Here is a 21771-nt window from a genome sequence, read left to right on the forward strand (position 1 = left end):
ACCCCATCAAATGGCATGTCAAGCAAGGCTGCCTAGACAGCGTCTGAAAATCCAGATGCCAGGCGTGTCTGTGCAATGCCACAGCCGCTGCCATGGCTCGACCAATTGAATCAGTAGAGTCTGTTCCACACCTGATGTGCAGTTTACCCGCCTGGCGACCATCGAAAATCAACTGGGTCAAATCGTCCTTATTAGCCTCTGGGAACAAGGCTAAATGCTGTGTCAGGGAGCCCCACAAGTCATGGAGAAAACGTCTGAGGACGCAAATCATGTTGGTGGTGCATAATGCTGCAATAGAGGAGAAAAAAAATAGTTTTCCACAAGAATCCGGTCTCCTGGACTCTTTATCAAGGGGAGAGTGGAGAAGGTTCTCAATGGGCTGGACCACGAAGCTGCGGTGAGTCGGCTGTCAGATAAGGCAAGCGGGATCCCCTGGGGCCGGGCTGTATTTGTGGGCAATAGCACGGTCCACTCGTATAACCGGCTCATTCCCCCAATAAAATATCAGACAATGCCTCGCAAAAGGGGATTACTGCATCAACTTCCGACTGGCCGGGGTGAAGGACCTCCATGAGAGGGTCGATAGCCTTCTCCACAGCAGGCAGAGTGAGACGTAAAACCCCAGCCACTCTTCTCAAAACTTTTGCCAAAGAAGAACTGGCTTCCGAGAGGCCAGGAGGCGATAAAAGATGAAGCAGGGGATGAATCTTGCTTGCTGGCCTCACTCAGCTCAGCAATCCAGCTGTCCAACATAGGGGAAGCCACTAGCATTGGCTGCTCCAAGGTGGAGGCCTCCTTTCATTCTTTCCCCAATTGGTCCTGTGAAACCCCCACAGAAACCATCGGCACCGAAATCGGCTCCATGACCGACGTCGGACGGCGCCGTACCAACGTCCACCTGGGAAGGGGGAAAAACGGCAGTCGACATTGGCACAGAAGGAGACAAGGCCAAGCGGATCCCACAAAGCGCACCGCAGTGTCATGCACTGATTAAGGCTCGGAGTCTTCAGGTGCCGTGGAAATAGGCACTGACGGGGCAACCACCGTCTTGTTGGATTTGAACTACGTCACTAGTGGGGGTTCACTGAGGGCGAACCCGTTGGCGATGACACAGTTACTGCACTTATGACCTCCTTGGGGCCGCATGTGCTCCAGAAGGAGACAAGTGCCCAAACACAAGAAGGAGAGCCTTGTAGTACTCTTGCATCTGATTCCAGGTCGCCCCGACTCCAGGAAAGGGTGGGAGGCACGAGAGCGGCAGATGACCGGTACTTCGATCTCTTACGATCCAGCTTACCATGAGAGGTAGTCGGAGACTGAGACCACTGCCGTCAACCACTGGGAGAAGAGCGGCGCTCACTGGAATGAGCCCTGGATGGAGAGGATGACCGACACCGTGAGGAGGTAGAGGTCTTCGACAACCGCGCTGTCAGAAGTTTCATGTGCTGCTCCCACAGGGCCTTCAGCTTTAACTGCAAACAGGCGTCACACTCGTCGGCGTCGTGGTGCTGGCCTAAGCACTACATATAGATTGAATGTGGGTCCGTACCTGACATTTGGCGAGAAGACGACCCACAAGACTTAAACCCAGAGGGCACAAGAAATTTAGCACACTGTTTCAGATGTGAAAAAGCTCGTCCCAGCAGGCTGAAAACAGCTAGAGATACGCTACTTCAGATCCAAGTGCAGCGAGGAAAAAGAAGAAACTGATGTTAGAGCGTCGGAGGGGACTAATATGGTTCTGTTGACGTCATATACGGAGTCGACGTCCTATGGAGTCATGTGGCGCCGCCCCCTGGCGTGCAGAGGTACTGCTAAGAAAATTGCCAGATCCTGTCTGACGCCTAGGGAGAATTCACAAGTGACGGAATGTGCTTTTATGATTTATCTAAATCGAATAAAGTTTGGTTGTCTGATTGACATCTGAAATTACATCATCGACAACATCAGACTGCATGGAGGGGGTGCAAGTTATAGATACCGGAGTCAACTATAACAGGTGAACTACAGTTTTCTTGCATATAAAATGTTGTTTTTATTACATTTTCACCTATGTCACTTAAACCTTTATTTTTTCAGCAAATGAATAATTTTATCAAAACAATGAATTTTAATGGCTTATAGCACTTAGAAAAAAAGTCAGAAGAGGGAGCATGCTAGAACCGAAGGAGGGGTTAGTATTGCATACACTTGTATGCAAGTTCTAGTGCTCAGGTATGAACAAAGTATAAGGAGATGGGGCTAGGACAGGGCAGGTATGGGAGCACGGCAGGGAGCTGCTCAGAGTGATGCCCTTCTCGCCACATACAATTCAGCTTTGAGAAGCAATACCCAGTCTTGCCATCGGGGCAGTTGCTTCCAAACAGAGACCAGACTTTGACTGAACCAGGTGCAAGAAATACAGCTAAAACCATATGCTTGGGGGGCGTGGCCTAGCGATCCATCATGGTGGACGCATGCTAGGCGAGCTCTGCTCAGCCTAAATGTAATATCCTTAATTTATCCTTCTTCCCCGGTTTTACTGGGTGACTGCATCACACCCCGTGTTTAGCGTGGCAGTGGGCTACATTTCGGGGCCCTGGGGGTTGAGACGGCTGCTGGAACGCTGGGGCAGCGGTGGCCTACACCTCGGCATGCGCGGCAGGGGAGCTGAGGCGGGGCCTCTCGGGCGGCTGCGGCAGATGAAGAGGTCACGTGCCGCGGTGTTGAAATACACAGCGGCGGGTGAAGGTGCCCGTAGCTGAGGAGATTCCAGGCTGCGTTTCCACAGCATCAGAGGGAGTGCGGTGGAGCTGTGGAAGTCCGGAATTGCCTGCGGACAACCGGTGAGCGGCCCTGGCTCCCTGCCCCTCCCCCCGGATCGGCAGCCTCGCGTTCGGCGGCCGCATCGGGTCGCGCGAGCCGCAGGGGGACTGTGTGATGGCTGCGGGCCTGTGGGGGCACCTTCAGAACCTGGGCCTGAGCAGTGAATAACGGCTTATTGCAGGGGGCACCGGAGGTGGTCATGAAGACCGGGGCAGGCCCCCGTGCCCCTTTGTCGTGGAGCGGCGCGTGTGGAGTCTACGAATAGCACTGAGGGGACTCTGGACGATGTTTCTGCAGCACAGGACAGGTGCGGAGAAGATGCGGATATCTGAGGTCGCCTGCGGCCGCCCGGTGAGCATGCCTGCCTCCCTGCCCCTTCTCCTCCTTCCTGCCTGGCGGCCTCGCGTTCGGCGGCTGGATTGGGTTGTGCGGGCCAGAGGGGGAGGGGGGAGGAGGGAGGGAGGAGGTAGGGAGGAGGGAGGAGGGTGGGATGAGGAGGGAGGGAGGAGAGAGAGGGAGGAGAGATGGAGGGAGGGGGGTAGTGAGGGGGAGGGAGGGAGGGGGGTGGTGAGGGGGAGGGAGGGAGGGAGGGGGGTGAGGAGGGGGAGGGAGTGAGGGGGAGGGAGGGAGGGGGGGTGGCAGGGAGGGGTTCACCTGACAGTTGTGGGTCTGTGCGGGCACACTTGGAGCCCGGGCCTGAGCAGTGAATAGTTGATGACTATGGGGGGGCCCCGGAGGAGACTGTGAAGACCGGGGTGAGCTCCCGTGCCCCCTTCTCTTGCAGTGACATGTGTGAAGGAGCAGCCCTGCTCAACTCCCGACGTACGGGGTGTCCGGATTTAGGCACTCAGCCCCGTGGCCACGAACAATAGTCCCTTTGAAAGTTTGTGACGCACACTGGCTGTGAGTCATGGCAGTTGGACACTGAGGGGCTGGGGCACTGCCTGTGTGGGGAGTCGAATCGTCAATTACCCAGGAGGATCATTCAGTGCGGAGTGCCCTGGGGCTACTGAACAGAGTGCGCTGCCTACTAGGCCCCTGCTGGATGTGGGACCCATGGCCTGTGGGAGGCCTATGCTCATAGAGGCCTGTTCTAGGGCACCGGCTGCTGCCCCCAGCGGAATTGTGAGCTGAGGCCCAAAGGAGGAAGAGGTCATGGGCCTTATAGTGGACGGCTTACATTGTGGTTGTTGTTCTGGTGGAGAGCCGAGCCTTGTGATCACCCCAGGCACTGGAGACGGGTGTGGCCCGTGAGTTATACTTGCCCCGCTGGGTGGAAGCTGCAAGGGGAGGAGCGGTGGGGCACCCATTAGGGTGGGGGGGACACGCCTGTCCGTGGAGCCGGCCGGGTTAGTTCCCGGTGCGGCTCGTGGACAGGTGGGCAGGAGGTCCCGAGCACGCCGAGCCGACCAGTGTTGAACAGAGTTGGGCCAGATACTCAGGTGGGTCACAGGCCTTCCTGCCATATCGGATTGGTAAGACTGGGATAACTTGCACAAACTGTATGGCGAGCTGTGGTGTGACCGTCCTGGGAGGATACGCTGCTAGGGGCGACCATGACGAATGATAAAACGGGGGGAGGTTCTGTCAAACAGAGCACGCTGGACAAATTCACCGGCTCTGGGGCTGCTGTGACTTAACATGGAGGAGCGACTGGGGGCATACCTGATAACGCGGCTCTCAAGGCAGCTATTACACAGTCCAGGGATGCTTTGGACGCCAAATTCGGAGCAGTCGGCTCCGACGTCATGCTCCTTCTACAGAATTTGCGCTATGCAGTGTGGCGCATCACAGAGGCCGAGACTAGGATTTCTGGGGTGGAGGATACCATTGCTACTCTACAGAAAAAAGTTGCTTTGTTGGAAGCAATCCAGCAGGGCCTGGGGACACGAGTGGAGGATGCAGAGGGCAAGGCCAGACGGAATAATATCCGCTTTGTTGGTTTCCCAGAAGGCTGTGAGGGGGAGGCATGGAACGGTTCCTTACCCTCTGGCTTGAGAGCTGGCTTCCCCTGGAGTCCTTGTGCCGCTGCTTTGTGGTGAAGCGTGCCCATAGAGCCCTGACGCAGAAGCCACCACCAGGAGCCCGGCAGAGGCCTGTTATAGCCAAACTATTGAACTATCATGACTGTGATGTTACCCTGAAGCAGGCCAGAACTAAAGAGCCATTGATGTATGACAATGCCCGTATTCTTGTGTTCCCAGATTACACAAAGCTGGTTCAACAAAAGAGACAATCATTTTTGACAGCTAAGGCTCGTCTACGGGATTTGAAGCTCCCTTACGCCTTGCTATACCCGGCCAGGCTGCGTGTGATTGACCAGTCACACACCCACTTCTTTGATTTACCCAAGGAGGTCTTTCACTGGACGGATGAAATGGTAAAAGTTCGACCTCACACGCCACCCAGGAGGGAATCTGACTAATCAACCAGTGATGTGGCTCGGAAGCCGCCAAAGCCGTAACCCAAAGGAAATAGACGCTTCAGGCTCAGACGCCGATCTCAATCCTGCAGTGATCCTAGCAGGGCCCCTTCGATGCCTCAGCAGGGGACCTCAGCCTCATAGACATTGTTGGGAGCCCCCCGGCCGGGGGGAATCGAACACTACTTGCTCAGACAGGTGAAGCACGAATGAGAGCCCGTACCTTTGCCGGACCTTGCTTGACAGAGGGAATGCCTGCTGATAATGGGCTGGAAGTTGGGGATTGATTGGCGGGGGCTGGCCAGGTACTCCCATTGGGGTCTGCAGGCCACCCCCGTCGCAACTGATACTTCAGCGGTTTTGAGGTAGAGGATGGGGGGCAGTTGGGTCGTTCTTGTTCTCTAATTGCACTATGTCACAGTTGTACAGAGCCACCATACACACACCGGGTGTTCAATCTCCCATTTTTAATAGCTACAAGGGTCTTTGATGGCAGCCCCATCGGATAGAATGCTAGTCCTCCCCGGTACTCTCCAGATAGTGAGCTGGATGTCGGGGGGGCTTTAGATAAAGTCAAAAGAGGGGCCATACTTTGACAGGCTAAACGCTCTTACGCAGATATACTGATGTTGTAGGAGACGCACTTAATGGGGACGAAGGCATTATGCTTTCTCCATTATGGGTTGCGATCCTGATCCATCGCAGGGTTCCTTATCAGCATACTAAAACGTGGTGGACACTCATGGAAGATATCTCTGTAAGAGGAGCGGGTGGTTCTGGGATGAGTCTATGCCCCTCCGCCGCTGTCCTGGGTGTTGCTTGAGTGACTTATGAGCCTATGGGCGGATATGCCAGACGGGCTGGCCATAGTTGGGGGTGATTGGAATGATGTGATGGACGTGGCCAGGGACAGATGGAGACCGGGGGGACGCTCTGATGCTCGTCCGACTACTAAATTGTATTCCCTGGTGACGGGACTGGGTCGACCCTTGGCGTCGATTGCATGGAGAGGAACAGGGCTACACATCTCTCTCGGCAGTACATGATTCATACTCCCGGTTAGATTATATATTTGTACCTCTGGGGGCTGCCGGCAGAGTGGTGGCGGCTGACATCCTCCCGCGGGGCTTGTCGGACCACTCACCGGTCGCTCTCACTTTACAGTTGGGCCCGACACAGCAGCCTTTTAGATGGCACCTATCTGTCTGGAACTTGCAGAATGAGGAGTATAAGGCACATATTGAGCATGCCATTGAGAATTACCTGGAACTCAATGTGGGATTGATGGCGGGGGCCGAACCCCTGTTGGAGGCCATGAAACCCACCATACGGAGAGTTGCTATTTCCTTCTGCGCAGCAGTACATAGAGCCCGGAAGGAGTTGCTTTTGAAATCAGAGGCAAATATTATAGGACTTGAGCGCTGTAGCAAGGGGGAAGTCGGTTGCGTCACCAGCTACTTCTGGCACAGAAGACACATGCAGACCTCCTGTTGGACGAGGTCCGTCTGGCGTGGTTGGCTACCTGGAGCAGGATCTACCAGTGGGGGGATAAGTATAGTAAGTTGCTCCATAGATTGTGCCAGGGAGTCTTGCGCCCTCAGGTTCTCTCAAGTATATCGGACCCGGACGGAAAGCCTCTTGGGGACCCCTCCAAGACTGCTGAAAGCTTTGCAACATATTTTACGGAAATGTATGCTCCTGCGGAATGCCTGCAGGAAGACATGATCAGCCGCTTTCTTGATGATCTTCGCCCAAGGCCCTATCTGATGAGGCACGTATGGAGCTTGATCTCCCACTCACGGAGAAGGAGCGGGGCGCTGCCCTGAGGGACTTGAACTCTGGGAAAGCTCCTGGTCCTAACGGTTTCACATGCGAATATTTTAAGAAATATTTCCCGCAGCTGGGGCCCCACTTCCTTAGAGTAATAGATGACGCAAGGGAGCGAGGATGTCTTCCCCGTGACTGGAGACACGCAGAGGTGGTCGTGTTTTATAAGCCAGGCCGACCCCCAGACCAACACGCCTCGTATCGTCCTATCTCCCTGCTGAACATGGAGGCAAAAATTTTGGCCAATCGCCTTCGATCCCATATCACTACCCTGGTACACCCTGATCGGGCTGGTTTCATGCCCCAAAGAGCAACGCGCCATAATATTCACCATGCACATGTTGCCATAGCCGCTATTCAGGGATTGGGGGAACAAGTTGCGTTGTTATTAGCGAACATGGATAGGGCGTTTGACTCCCTCAGCTGGGTATATCTATTTGCACTCCTGCACCGCCTGAATATTGTTACAACAAACAAATGATGGACGGAATGCTGACAATGCATACATTCTCCCCCAGTCAAGAGATCTGGGTTAAATCCATCGTTCTTTTGCCCACCACACCACCCCAGTTTAGACATGGCCATATGCAAATCAGTCTTGACCCTGTGCCTCATGGGAACAGTCCAGCCCGAACTGCCAAGCCATGTCTTCCCTGGACCGGAATCAAGCATCCTAGGACCGGTTTCTGGCTATCAGCCAGGATAGCTTGACTCCAGTGGCGTAGTGAGCACGGGTCCCACGTCTGGGAATACACATCCCACTTAGGGCGAAAAGCGTTATAACAAACAAATGATGGACGGAATGCTGACAATGCATACATTCTCCCCCAGTCAAGAGATCTGGGTTAAATCCATCGTTCTTTTGCCCACTACACCACCCCAGTTTAGACATGGCCATATGCAAATCAGTCTTGACCCTGTGCCTCATGGGAACAGTCCAGCCCGAACTGCCAAGCCATGTCTTCCCTGGACCGGAATCAAGCATCCTAGGACCGGTTTCTGGCTATCAGCCGTCATCAGCCAGGATAGCTTGACTCCAGTGGCGTAGTGAGCACGGGTCCCACGTCTGGGAATACCCATCCCACTTAGGGCGAAAAGCGTTACAACAAACAAATGATGGACGGAATGCTGACAATGCATACATTCTCCCCCAGTCAAGAGATCTGGGTTAAATCCATCGTTCTTTTGCCCACTACACCACCCCAGTTTAGACATGGCCATATGCAAATCCGTCCATCATTTGTTTGTTGTAACGCTTTTCGCCCTAAGTGGGATGGGTATTCCCAGACGTGCTCACTAGGCCACTGGAGTCAAGCTATCCTGGCTGATGACGGCTGATAGCCAGAAACCGGTCCTAGGATGCTTGATTCCGGTCCAGGGAAGACATGGCTTGGCAGTTCGGGCTGGACTGTTCCCATGAGGCACAGGGTCAAGACTGATTTGCATATGGCCATGTCTAAACTGGGGTGGTGTAGTGGGCAAAAGAACGATGGATTTAACCCAGATCTCTTGACTGGGGGAGAATGTCTGCATTGTCAGCATTCCGTCCATCATTTGTTTGTTGTAACGCTTTTCGCCCTAAGTGGGATGGGTATTCCCAGACGTGCTCACTAGGCTCACTACGCCACTGGAGTCAAGCTATCCTGGCTGATGACGGCTGATAGCCAGAAACCGGTCCTAGGATGCTTGATTCCGGTTCAGGGAAGACATGGCTTGGCAATTCGGGCTGGACTGTTCCTATGAGGCACAGGGTCAAGACTGATTTGCATATGGCCATGTCTAAACTGGGGTGGTGTAGTGGGCAAAAGAACGATGGATTTAACCCAGATCTCTTGACTGGGGGAGAATGTCTGCATTGTCAGCATTCCGTCCATCATTTGTTTGTTGTAACGCTTTTCGCCCTAAGTGGGATGGGTATTCCCAGACGTGGGACCCGTGCTCACTACGCCACTGGAGTCAAGCTATCCTGGCTGATGACGGCTGATAGCCAGAAACCGGTCCTAGGATGCTTGATTCCGGTCCAGGGAAGACATGGCTTGGCAATTCGGGCTGGACTGTTCCCATGGGGCACAGGGTAAAGACTGATTTGCATATGGCCATGTCTAAACTGGGGTGGTGTAGTGGGCAAAAGAACAATGGATTTAACCCAGATCTCTTGACTGGGGGAGAATGTCTGCATTGTCAGCATTCCGTCCATCATTTGTTTGTTGTAACGCTTTTCGCCCTAAGTGGGATGGGTATTCCCAGACGTGGGACCCGTGCTCACTACGCCACTGGAGTCAAGCTATCCTGGCTGATGACGGCTGATAGCCAGAAACCGGTCCTAGGATGCTTGATTCCGGTCCAGGGAAGACATGGCTTGGCAATTCGGGCTGGACTGTTCCCATGAGGCACAGGGTCAAGACTGATTTGCATATGGCCATGTCTAAACTGGGGTGGTGTAGTGGGCAAAAGAACGATGGATTTAACCCAGATCTCTTGACTGGGGGAGAATGTCTGCATTGTCAGCATTCCGTCCATCATTTGTTTGTTGTACCGCCTGAATATTGGCCCACGTTTCCTGTCCTACCCGACACAGCTTTACACTGACCTTATGGCATCGGTGCGCATTGCAGGCTCCACTTCCTCCACATTCTCCATCGGGCGTGGCACCCATCAAGATTGCCCCCTGTCACCATATCTGTTCGCTTTGGCGATGGAGATGGAGCCCTTGGCTGCCTGGGAGCGGATGGATACACAGGTGGCGGGCTTTGAATGGGCGCACGGGCTCTCGAACTGCATCGCATTATATGCCGATGATGTATTGTTCTTTTTAGCAAATGTCAATAGGACGGGTCCGAGGCTGCTCCGCATTATGCAAATCTTTGGGGAGTCATCGGGATTATTCATGAACCCCTGCAATTTCACCTTGTGGGTGTTAGGGGATGCAGCAAATCTGGGGCCTTGGGCATCAGCAGTGCAGGTCACTACGGAGGGGTGAAATATTTGGGTGTATTTTTATCTGACTCGCCCATTGTGTCTTTGGACAGAAATATTGCTCCTGTATGGGCATGAATGCGGGAGGATCTTAAGGCCTGGTCACACATGCCCTTGCCTATTTACGGTTGATCGGCCATTTTTAAGATGATTTCGCTGCCACGCCTGCTGTATCAACTACAAAATCATCTGCATCGGGTCGCTCCCAAATGGTTCCGGCAGGTTAATGCGGCCCTGGGGCAATTTCTGTGGCTGGGAGGAGAGTCTAGGGTCGCGTTGCGGACGTGTTTCCAGTCAACGTACTGTGGGGGGCTGACCACCTCGGATATTCAATCATATTATATGGCCTCGCACCTGCTCGTATTGAACAAATGGTCGTATGGAGATAGAGCAGACCCCGTGTATGCAGTTGAGGGGCGGTGTATGGGGGACTCTACCTTGCATACTATTTGATATTCGGCACCCCTGCGCAACTGCATGCCGCCGGTCACTAGGGTTGTGTTTCAGATATGGAAACTGGCCCTCCGTAAGATGGGGTGGTGGGACACATTGACGAGGGGGACCCCCCCTGAGGCATAATGGGCGATTGCCACAATTGGCTGCCCTGTCGGGATTCCGCAGTTGGGACAACATTGGTATCTCTACCCTGGGAGACGTAATGCGGGGTACGGTCTTGAAGTCCTTTCAAGATCTTCAGGGGAACTTCCAGACGCCAAAGACTCAATTCTATAGATACCTTCAATTCCGGCATGCTATCTCCCCCAGTCTTGCTGGATTGGAGACCCTTCCTGAATTTAGCCCGGTCAAGGCTAAGGTGTTTATGGGAGATCTCCTGGACCATAAAATCTCCCAAATGTATCAATCACTGGTAACATATAGCTCCAGCACGCTCCAGAAACTCACAGAGGCTTGGGAGGGGGATCTAAGCCCATTGGAGGGGGAGGACTAGACAGAGGCATTTGCCTCCCCGCGGGAGGCTGCAATTGTGGTACGCCTACGCCTCATTCAGTTCAAGTACCTTCATCGTGAATATTATACCAGAGTCAGGCTCTGGAAAGCTGGCATTGTGGCCTCCCCTGTATGCTTACGGTGTGGGAGGAGGGAACTCTAATGCACACGATATGGTACTGCTCCGCCCTTGCAAAGTTTTGGAGAGGCGTTACGGCTTGTCTCACAAAAGTATTGGGCTGGGATCTCCCTTCCTCACCACAGCTGGTACTCTTGCATATTATGGAAGGGGGTTGGGGGCAACATCTATAAACGCCATCTTATGTTATTAGGATTTACACTGGCAAAATGAGACATTGTAAGCTTATGGAAAGCATCTGTTGCGCCTTGTCTGTCCGCTTGGAAGAATGGCTTGGACTTCTGTATGGAGTTGGAAATCCCAATCTTCAAGGCAAGGGGATGCCTGCAAAATCATTTCAAAATTTGGAAACGATGGGCGGACTATTGGGGCCTGCAGTTGGAGCCCTTATCTACTGCAGATGCCACGGACTCAGGTTAACTATTCAACTACATGCACCAAGGAACTAGAGGTGTGGCAATATATTTATATGTTGGTGTGGATGTAGGAGTGGCGAGCAGGCTAGGGGAAGGTTATAGTGCAATGGGAGGGGGTTCTCATGTTGTGGTTCTTTTGTTTGTATGTCCTTTCTTTTTTTCTTGAACGTATAATCTAAATGTCAAAGTCATGACCATGTAAGTTTATTGTGGCAGAAGTCTTCTGGAGTACAGAGCTCTGCATTATATTTGATACTTGACAAATAAAATCTTTTATTAAAAAAATAAACATATGCTTACCATATCATGGGCATCCCCCAGAGTGCTGGATAAACTGGCATTGAGATTGGAAAGCATCAGCCCACCTGTAGCCAAAGCTGGAAGGAAAGTACAGATGTGAAAGAAACTTACAATTTATTTAAACCAAATTAAAATCTTAGCACAAAATTAATCACATTTTATTTCAACTATGATTTTCTTCATCATGTTCCGTGTTAAGAAAGTGAGAGAAGCATGTGAAAAAGTTAACAAGTGGGCTTTGAAAACGTACATTGTTGAGAGCCTAGTGAAGGTAATAGAGTAAATTGCTTGCAAATTTTAGATGCTTCCCACCCACCAAGATTGATTTTGGTTGCCATCTTCTGGGTGCTCCCTCTCATGGGGGACAGCGCTTCTACAAGCCCAGCCAACCCCAGGCCATTTCAGTTGGGATGAGACCCTTTTATTCTTCCAAGGGTCGAAACGTCGTCGACACATGTACATAGACAGACAACTTTTCATAATTGTGACACAATGATTAATTCCCTGTATCCTAAAAATGTACTGAATATTAATTGCTGTCTTTTGATATGAATCAACCAATACACCATATATGTTCGATCCCTACCTCACCTTTCTCTTGTTTTGACTTCGGCTTGGGTTCACACCTGGGGTTTACTCATTTATTCTCTTTCTCTGTTTTTGTCCTGAATAACACTTACAAAATGGCTCAATTTATACTGTTTCTTGTCTAATAAAACTCGTTTCGGCTGAACCGTAGTTATGCATCATACAAATACTGGCTGTGCAGTTATTTCTCTCACAAATTTGTATTGAATAACACTGTTGATTCAGTCAAAATGTTTGCTTTAATGACTGATTCTACACAAAAAGTTCTGTGAAACTAAAAAAACTTCCTAAGAATGAGTTCCATGTAAGCTTCTGTTCCAAGAAAAACTTGATACCCCTGATTCCATGGACATAAGGGTTGAGCTTGTTTTTGTTCACACATGCCTCACAAGGTGAGTCCTCACGTCTATGCTCTTGTGATGTACCTTCAAATAAAATACCAATACATCTTTATTTTATTTTTGCACCGGAAAACATATTTAGCCTAACAGAAACAAGCATTAAATCAGAAAATACAGTCTCGTTTAATTTCTGTCATGACTGTCAAATAATTAATACTTTTTGCATTTCGTGGCGTGCAGGTAAAAAAAATACAAAATATTAATACATTTTGGGCTAAAATATAGTGTGATTCCCTCGCTCTTTTTATGTATTTAATGTTCATTTTTCTTAAGTGAGCTGCAAACAGTCAACGACTGTCTCAGAGTGCAAAGTGTGGATAACATTGGGTATAACGGTCATTGTTAAGAAATAAATAATACAATTGCTTATTAGAGCTGGCGATAATATATTTTGAGCATGTTCACAATCTAAATACGTGGTCATGAAAAAGTATAATTATGCCAAAGAAGACTGTCCGTGATAAGTGCAAAAAAGTACATCTAAGTCACAATATACAATAAAAAACAGTATATATTATCCCAGCAGTAGCCTTGTATGTATGGACATACAGCAAAAGCATACATTGCTGAAAATATACATTCTAGGGGTCGAGTCATAAATTATTTTTGACTGGGGCTATGCCATGTCCTTGGTGGTAACTTAAGGTACAAACAAATTTTACCACCCAATTATGAAAGCAGATTTGTGGAAGTGGAAAAGAGTGGCATGAATGTTTGTGCATATGTCTTATGTAGCATTTATTTTATTGTGGAGTGAATTGTTTTTGTGTGCTGATGAGCTGCACTATTTCAATGTGCTGTTGTGTGTACAGACTTTTTGCGCTATGTTTACGTTTTGTTCTGCTGTGGTGTGCCCTATTGTGTTAGATGTTATTTTCCTTTCAGTATATTATTGTGTTACGTTCTGTTCTTTACTTAAGTTTACTGAACCAACTATGACCTATGGTATTCGGTTCGCCGACATGGGTGAGGTTTTGTGGGTCTCTCTCACACTCAATGAGGGAGGCATGTGTAACACCTGCTAAGCGACCCTAGAGCTCCAGACTTAGACGGGTGAAGTAATGGAGGTGAAAGTAGGGGCCACCCCCGTGGTATGGGGAGGGTATTATGAGATTGCCAAAAGAGGCCTCTGTGGTCTTGGTGGAGTTGGCTACTGTTTTCTTGCTCTAGAGTCAGTGAAAAATCTAAATAGGCACTACTGAAGTTGAGTCACCAAAATTCATCCATCTTTCTAAAATACCTACGTAAGGATTTCTCAAAAGCAGGTCAGAAAATGTTTGCATGTTGTACTGGATAGGATTTTAATGTTATTTGGCAGTTCTTATGTTTTATTTTAAAATGATGTGTCATGCACTTTTGTTATCCGTATGCACTTTAAACTCAATTTGCTGAGCTATATGTAGCGAAAACAAGTAAATGACAGTGTTAACGGTTAGAATTAACATAACCAATGCGCCCACATCTCGAGTGCTGTACCTCTAGCCGCTACCAGTTGGCCGTAGGTGTACAGAAGTTCCCCTTCTGAAATGGGCTGGTCGACGGTTTCGGTTTCGGTTTCTGTCACGCTGCTCTCCTCGGTGGATGAGCTGGGACTTGGTGGCCGAACTTTACTAGGAAGTGCCACTGGTGTCTGGTCCCGGTCTGAATATGCTATTGGGACCGGACTCGTTGGTTCCTCCTCTTGGGCCACAGACATTACACTAAAAGACGAGAAATATTGAAATCTTACACATCGGAAGGATCAAAATGAATGACACATTACATATACATTGCATTAACAGGTTCAAAGAGTGCTCCGCTGTGTTTTGGCTAGGTTAGCGCTATAGAAATACCATATCAAACATACATACATAATATCGAAAGCCGATTAAAAAATATAGGCACAACATAATAAACCTATTTACGCCCTTAGCATAAACAGAGGTCCTTCAAATCATTCAATAAAGCACATACAAAAGAATTTGTAAAAAAATGGAAAAGAAAATATTTACTCTGATTCCAACTTAAATATCAAAATTAAATAGGAGAAAGTAGACTGTGTAAATCCTGCTAGCAAGATACTGCTTTGTTGGCATTCCTTAAATTCTAAAACAAGAAATTCAACTAAAAAACTGTCTCTAATCCAGATGAAGAGTCGAAATATTAGTGTAGAATAATGTTAACAAGTGTACCGATTCACAAATTAAGAACAACAACTATAATAAAACATGTATTAAATGCTGTTAATTTTCTAAAAACGATTTCCTACTGTGAGGGCCGAAAAAGACAGCTGGACCACAGGGCCAGAACCATACTAGGCATTTTCTTGCAAACAGATAACAGGACAGCCATCTTAATAAGGTGAAGAGCCTCAATCCCATCTGAAGATGGCCGCCACTGATATACATTTACAGGTATTTACAGCGTGCTGTTACTTTTCAGGAGAGGATGATATCAGGGCTGACTAGATGTCTGCTTAAAGTGTCCTCTACCACCAATCAAACTGCGACCTATGATCACTAAGAGACCATTTAGAAGAGGGCTAACTGAGCAGCCCTATGACAGATGAATAGATAGATCACATGGCTGAATGGAGACTGCTCAGTCCCATTCTGCCCACCCCTGTCTCCACTAGGCTGCTTGCAAATACGCCTTATGTGCAGCACTAAACGGTAAAAGAGAGGGCGGAATTCAGAAAATCCCAGTAAGCTGTTTTACAGTAGCAGGGAGACATGAGCGGATCCAAGCACGGCAACATCAATGGAGAAGTTCAATAATCCTCTGAGCATAACCTACATTTATTTTATTTTTCACATTTATAGAGCGCACTGTTACCCAGAGGTGTCCTGGCGCTAGTTGAGTGAGTGTGTATAAGCAGGGGTTACTGTGTGAAAAGCCAGGTCTTCAGAGCTTTCCTAAAAGACAAGAGGTCCGGTAGTTGTCTGAGATTTAGTGGTAACGCGTTCCATGCCTTTGCTGCTCCTAGAGAGAAACTCCTGCCTCCCCAACTGGCTTTCCTAACTCTGGGGATGACTACCAGACCCTGCTCGGCTGATCTCAGCAGTCTAGTTGGTCTATACCACTGAAAGAGTTGGGAAATACAGTGGGGGCCTAGGCCGTGCAAGGCCTTGAAAGTCACGCACAGAGATTTAAAAATAATTCTCTTGCGAACTGGTAGCCAATGTAGCTTAACCAGGTCCCGTGAAACAGAGGCAAATTTAGGTGTGCCTGTGATTAATCGGGCTGCAGCATTCTGCAGAATCTGGAGTTTGTTGAGGAGCCCCTGTTGGGCGTTCAGCAGAAGGCTGTTACAATAGTCCAGCCGGGACATCACCAGCCCTGTAACCACGGTCTTCTTATGCTCTTCTGCAAGGAACGGCAGGACTTTTCGAATAGTTTTTAGAACAAAGTGAGTTGCTGATGAGAGTGCATTAATTTGGGGCTTGAAGGACAAAGAGTTGTCCATAAGTACACCCAGGTTTTTAACCTTTGGGACCGGAGCTGGAGGAGTGCCCATTTCCTCAGGCCACCAGCGTGGGGACCAGAAATTATCGCTGGACCCGAACAGCAGAACTTAGGTTTTTGTAGAATTTAATTTGAGGCAGTTATCTGCCATCCAGTTACTGACTTCCCGCATACAGCCTCTGAATCTATCAGCTGTATTGTCAGTTTCCCCTGGTAGCAGAGATACCACTATCTGAGTATCATCTGCATAAGAAGTTAACTTGAAGCCGAAAGATCTGATAACTGGTGCTAGGGTGGAGACATATATATTGAAAAGGGTGGGACTCAAGGAGGACCCCAGAGGGACTCCGCAGGGAAGCGTGAAAGGGTCTGATTCATAATCCCCTAGTGCCACCTTCTGAGTCCTATCAGACAAGAAGGCGAGCAGGAGTTTTAGCGCCTTGCCCTGAATCCCAGTAGCCCTGAGTCGGTCCCCAAGTATCTTATGGTGGACCGTATCAAAGGCCGCGGACAGGTCCAACAGGATCAGGGCAGCTCTACCTCCTGCGTCCATCACTGTTCTCACATCTTCTGTTGCTTTAATCAGGGCAGATTCGGTACTATGCCCTGCCCTGAATCCATGTTGGGAACGGTCCAGGCCCTGGCCAGCCCCTAGAAAGGCGCTTAGCTGAGTGTTTAGGAGACCCTCCAGGATTTTCGTCGGAAGGGGTAGCCTAGCTATTGGCCGAAAGTTGTTCAGGTCCGTCACTGCTAGGTTCGGCTTCTTCAACAGGGGTAAGATGGAAGCTTGTTTCCAGCGTAAGGGAAATTCTCCTTTTTCCAACATGACATTGAACAGTGGGGTGAGCCCTGCGGCCACGGCCGAGGAGGCCAGTTTGGCCACGCTGGCTGGGCATGGGTCATTGGGGGAGCCTGAATTTGTCCGTAGAAGTCTGCTCTCCACCTCTTCCTCCCTAATGGGGGAGAAGTTGAGAAGCTTCGGAAGATTAATGTCTGCCTCAGGGTTAATTACTGGAGTGAGAGTCTTGACCCGCATGTCTAGGGGACGGAAGATGTTTTCTACCTTTTCTAGGAAGAAGTTCGCCAGCTCTTGGCATAGTTTGCGGCTAGGGGGTATCTCCACTGGTTTGATGACCGCCAGGGACGATACTGTGCGAAATAATTCCATAGCGGAATTACTGGCCTCCTTAATACGATTCGTATAGAACTCCTGTTTTGCCTCTTGAATCGCAGATTTATACCTTTTTATCTCTAAATAGAGAAGCTTTCTGTCCTCCTCTTTATAGTTTTTCCGCCAGATTCTTTCCTGCTTTTTACAAAGCAGTTTATGGTCCCTGATACGTTCAGAGAACCACGGCGCAGAGGGGCTAGATCGAGTGGAGTGAAACGTTTTAGGTGGGGCAAGATTGAGGCATGCTGCCTCCAGCCAGTTGGTATATGAGGTGGCTGCATCCTCCACGTTAACCATAAGGGGCCGCAGGGAAGTTTTGAGCAAGCTCTCTAGGGCCTCTCCATCTATATTTTTCCACCTCCTGATCGTTCTAGGCGGATTCATGACCTTACTAGGCCTAGAAGGCGGGGCAAGGCTGATTTAAACATGCACTACCGCATGGTCGAACCAGGAGACCGGAAGAATTGCCGTAATTTCAAGGTTGGGAAGATTGGAAATGATCCCATCTAGAGTGTGCCCTGCCCTGTGGGTTGGGCCGATAACCCTTTGGTTAAGCTCAACCCCACGCATCTGATCTAAGAAATTCCGCGTATCGGGATCTGAATCACATTCCAAATGAAAGTTAAAATCTCCCAGGGCAGTAAATGTTTTTGTGCAGAGTGCTTCTTCTAGCAAGCAACTGAGTGCAGGGAGGAACGAGATTTTGGGTCCGGGGGGCCTATAAATTAGGCCACCCTTAAAAGATTGATGGTTGGAAAGGGTCAGGTTATAGATGAGGGCTTCAAAATGGTCGGTGGTACCCGACTGGAATGAACCTCTGATGGAATTATGGTAGATTATAGCGAGACCTCCCCCCCTTTTATTTCCTCTGTTCTGAACAAAGCACTCGTAATCAGCTTTGATGATATCCGGACCTGAGGCTGCATCTGTCCAGGTTTCTGTTACGAAAGCTATCTGTGATTTGGATTCAACTATGAGGTCCGCTAGTTCTATACTGTGTCTCACCAGGGATCTAGCGTTAAGTAAAAGGCATTTGACTGCAGTGTGTTCTTTCCTTGTCCAAGGCATTGATGCGGCCAAACAGTGATTACTAGTATGCCAGTCAAACTTGGGGAGAGCTTGATTGCAATTGATGCAAAGCAGAGGGGGGGCGCGCTCATCCTCACACATTTCCAATTTAACGCATCCTGAGCTCCCGCCTTTGTACCGAAGAGCCAGAAGGGTGTCACGGCTGTAAACAATGTGACATATCGTTTTCCCTGACCTCGGACCAAAGAATCCGGCACTAGGCGCGGAACCGGCGCGGACGGGTGCAGACGGGCTTGCCTTTGGAGAGCCTTCGGCGCGCCGCCGGCGCGCCCGCTGCGCTCGTCCGCTGCGCTTCCTGGAGAAGGTGGCCATTTTGTACCAATCGTGGAGTGAGGGGCGGAGCACTAGTCTGCTTAGCCCACCTCCTCTGTCACGAGGGCGGAACAACGGGCCACTGGTCACGGGTTCGATCCCCGGATGTGCAAAGAACAATATTTACAAGCTGTGCAGTTTCAAGGTACTGGTGTTAAAATATAACGAGTGCATTTAAAAACAAGCAGCAGGTTAAAAGTATAGAACCACGTACCATACAGCAATGTGCAAAGCTTAAGTCCCGGCTTCCGCCTCAAGACCACACTGTTACAAACACACGCAAACAACCAGCTGTGATGTATGGGGCGGGAGGTTTATACCAATCGTGGAGTGAGGGGCGGAGCACTAGTCTGCTCGCCCACCTCCTCTGTCACGAGGGCGGAACAACGGGCCACTGGTCACGGGTTCGATCCCCGGATGTGCAAAGAACAATATTTACAAGCTGTGCAGTTTCAAGGTACTGGTATTAAAATATAACGAGTGCATTTAAAAACAAGCAGCAGGTTAAAAGTATAGAACCACGTACCATACAGCAATGTGCAAAGCTTAAGTCCCGGCTTCCGCCTCAGGACCACACTGTTACAAACACACGCAAACAACCAGATGATCATAGGGTGCTCGTCCCACAAGCAGTCTTTGTGAATGGGTCTAAACTAAATAAACACCTTCTATAAATTAATAAGTAAATATTTGATCCAGTCAGCTCTAGCAGCAACCTGAGAAGAAAGGTTTTATGGGAAACTACCTCGAAGGATATTATGTGTCTGAGTTACCGAGTAGAGGGCGGACAAGAATTGTCAGATTACATCTCAAGGAATCTGATGATTTATCCATCGCAGATATTAGTTGAGTAGCAAAGTAGCCGAACTCTACTCTGTTGCTGATGAACCTTGCATTGTAATGACTCCTAAGAAAGCAAATGATCAGGGGAGGGGCGAGGTACTGAGGAGGAGGAGCCATCACAAAGACTTGGGACATAAGGGAGTCTCATGCTGAAGACTTGGCAGGAGAGTGCAGTCAGCCTGCATAGTACCGATGGATGACACCTTCAACTGTAGGAGCATGTCTTCCACCAGTATTTGAAAAGGTTTTCCTTATGGAACCAGAGGTTAATGACTGTATCAAGATCCTTCTCTTTTAATTCTAAAGACTTTGTCCAAATGATTGACCGAAAGTCCATAGACAGTCATGGGAATCTAGGCCAGGTCTCTGGTGCTTGAGTACCTCAAGGCCATATAGTCAATCCTTCTGAGAAGTATTGCCACTGTCCTAGGAAACACAGGCACCAAGCACTACTGCGAACTCACTAAATGATTAGTACCTCGTCTTTAGACTCTGAATTCCAACAGTCAACGCTTAGTTGTAGATGGCAATGTGGGACATAAGGTTTAATGTAGATAGCACGTGAATCACTCTCAAATATAATGTCCAAGAAGTGTTATCCCTTTATAAAAAATATATATATATAAAGAGAATATGCTCAGTAACTCTTTGGCAGTTAATTGATTTTACAATATTTTTGAATAACCGTGAAACTGATTTTGTAACTCTTCTGTGTAGCAGTGGAGCACTTTGGAAAACAGGAATACAATTACAATCGTATTGAGTTTGTAGTCAAGAACATGGCCTGCTCGTGGAACACAAGATTTTGGTACACAACTATCTTGCTGTCACTGATGTTTTTTTTGTTCAAACTATTTACAAAAACAAACTGCTTATAATGCGTGCACACATATATCATACAGTATGAATGTCAGAGGAAATCATGTAATGTACATACGATTTATTTAATCCACTCTCAAATTAACTATTTAATTATCTTGAACATCTATGTTATTTTGCAACTATTTTTGAAATACCAGGATTGCCAGAGTAGAGTTTTCTCAGAGCAAATAGCCAACATCTAAGACTTATATATTTGCAGTGGAATGATTATCCCCCACTTAGCAGAATTCTACTTGTTCACACCAAGGTCAATCAGCTGTTTTTGTTTGTTTTTTTGCTTTCATTTTGCACCCGGTCATATAGGTGAACGTGGAACTTTCTACCTACATTACCCACCTGACATTCTGCCAAAATTACAGGACACTAGAAAACAGCACTCTGTATTGCCCTGCATACAACCAAATTCTGTGAAATCAAGGTTTGAGCTATCATTTGGGTCTATCTCAGTATGCAAGACATTTGAGAAACAGCTTATGATAATACGCCTCAACACACCCCTTATATTACCAGTTACAAGTAACAACTCACAGAGGTTTTGGATAAAGTTCTGCGTCTTTGACAGAAGTAGGATTTTCCTCCTCCAAGGGCAACTCCACATTCCCCCATGGAGATGGGCGAGGAGGACTTGGCATATATACTGTATCAGGGACTTGCTCCTCAGGAAGTGGCACAGGTGTAGCTACACGAGGTGGCGTTGACACAGGAGTGACTGTAGGAGTTCCAACAAGAATCTGGGAATCCAGACGTTCTGTTTCTATAAAAAAAGGACAAACAAACTTGAAAACCCCTGCATTGATTCCAAACTACTGCTTTACGTATTAAGTACAAACCTTTTGGAGGATATAAAAGCAATGCTAAATCCTCAAGGATTAGGTGATCATGATTTTGTCCCTAGCCATCTGCTTTAGGCATTTTAAATCATTTGAATACCCTGTGCTGTACATGTGATGTACCTATTATCTGTGGTGCTCCCAGACCAGTTTGTGTGGTGTGCATAGTGCCCCAAAGCCAATTACAATTTTTGACATGGTACTCAGTATTTAAGGCAATTTGTGGCTGTCAATTTGCTATCCACTGTAGAAGGTTACAACAGAGGATAGGTTACATTACTCGGTTTCTTACAGTTTTCATCTGCCATAAATTACAGCGTTTTGGGTAAACAGGATCTGCTAAGTGTGGATTGAGCCTGTCAGTATCCAAGGAGATTC

At 48.6% G+C, this 21771-nt stretch overlaps 1 protein-coding gene across 6 annotated transcripts in view; it reads right to left on the minus strand.

Moving 5' to 3' along the window:
* The window catches only part of KIAA0586 (KIAA0586 ortholog), a 622715-nt gene that overhangs the window by 244894 nt on the left and 356050 nt on the right, over positions 1-21771 (minus strand). For all 6 annotated transcript variants that reach the window (XR_014968769.1, XM_085626122.1, XM_085626120.1 and 3 more), the window contains exons 23-25: positions 21092-21317; positions 14299-14522; positions 11834-11910 (exon numbers count right to left, since the gene is read on the minus strand). Coding sequence is in view for 5 of the 6 variants with exons in the window: in XM_085626122.1 (XP_085482248.1) it covers positions 11834-11910; positions 14299-14522; positions 21092-21317 (527 nt within the window). In the remaining variant the exon portion in view is untranslated. The remainder of the gene's footprint in view (positions 1-11833; positions 11911-14298; positions 14523-21091; positions 21318-21771) is intronic.

The sequence above is a fragment of the Triturus cristatus genome, chromosome 9 (genome assembly GCF_964204655.1).
Source record: "Triturus cristatus chromosome 9, aTriCri1.1, whole genome shotgun sequence".
In the NCBI taxonomy this organism is placed as follows: Eukaryota; Metazoa; Chordata; class Amphibia; order Caudata; family Salamandridae; genus Triturus; species Triturus cristatus.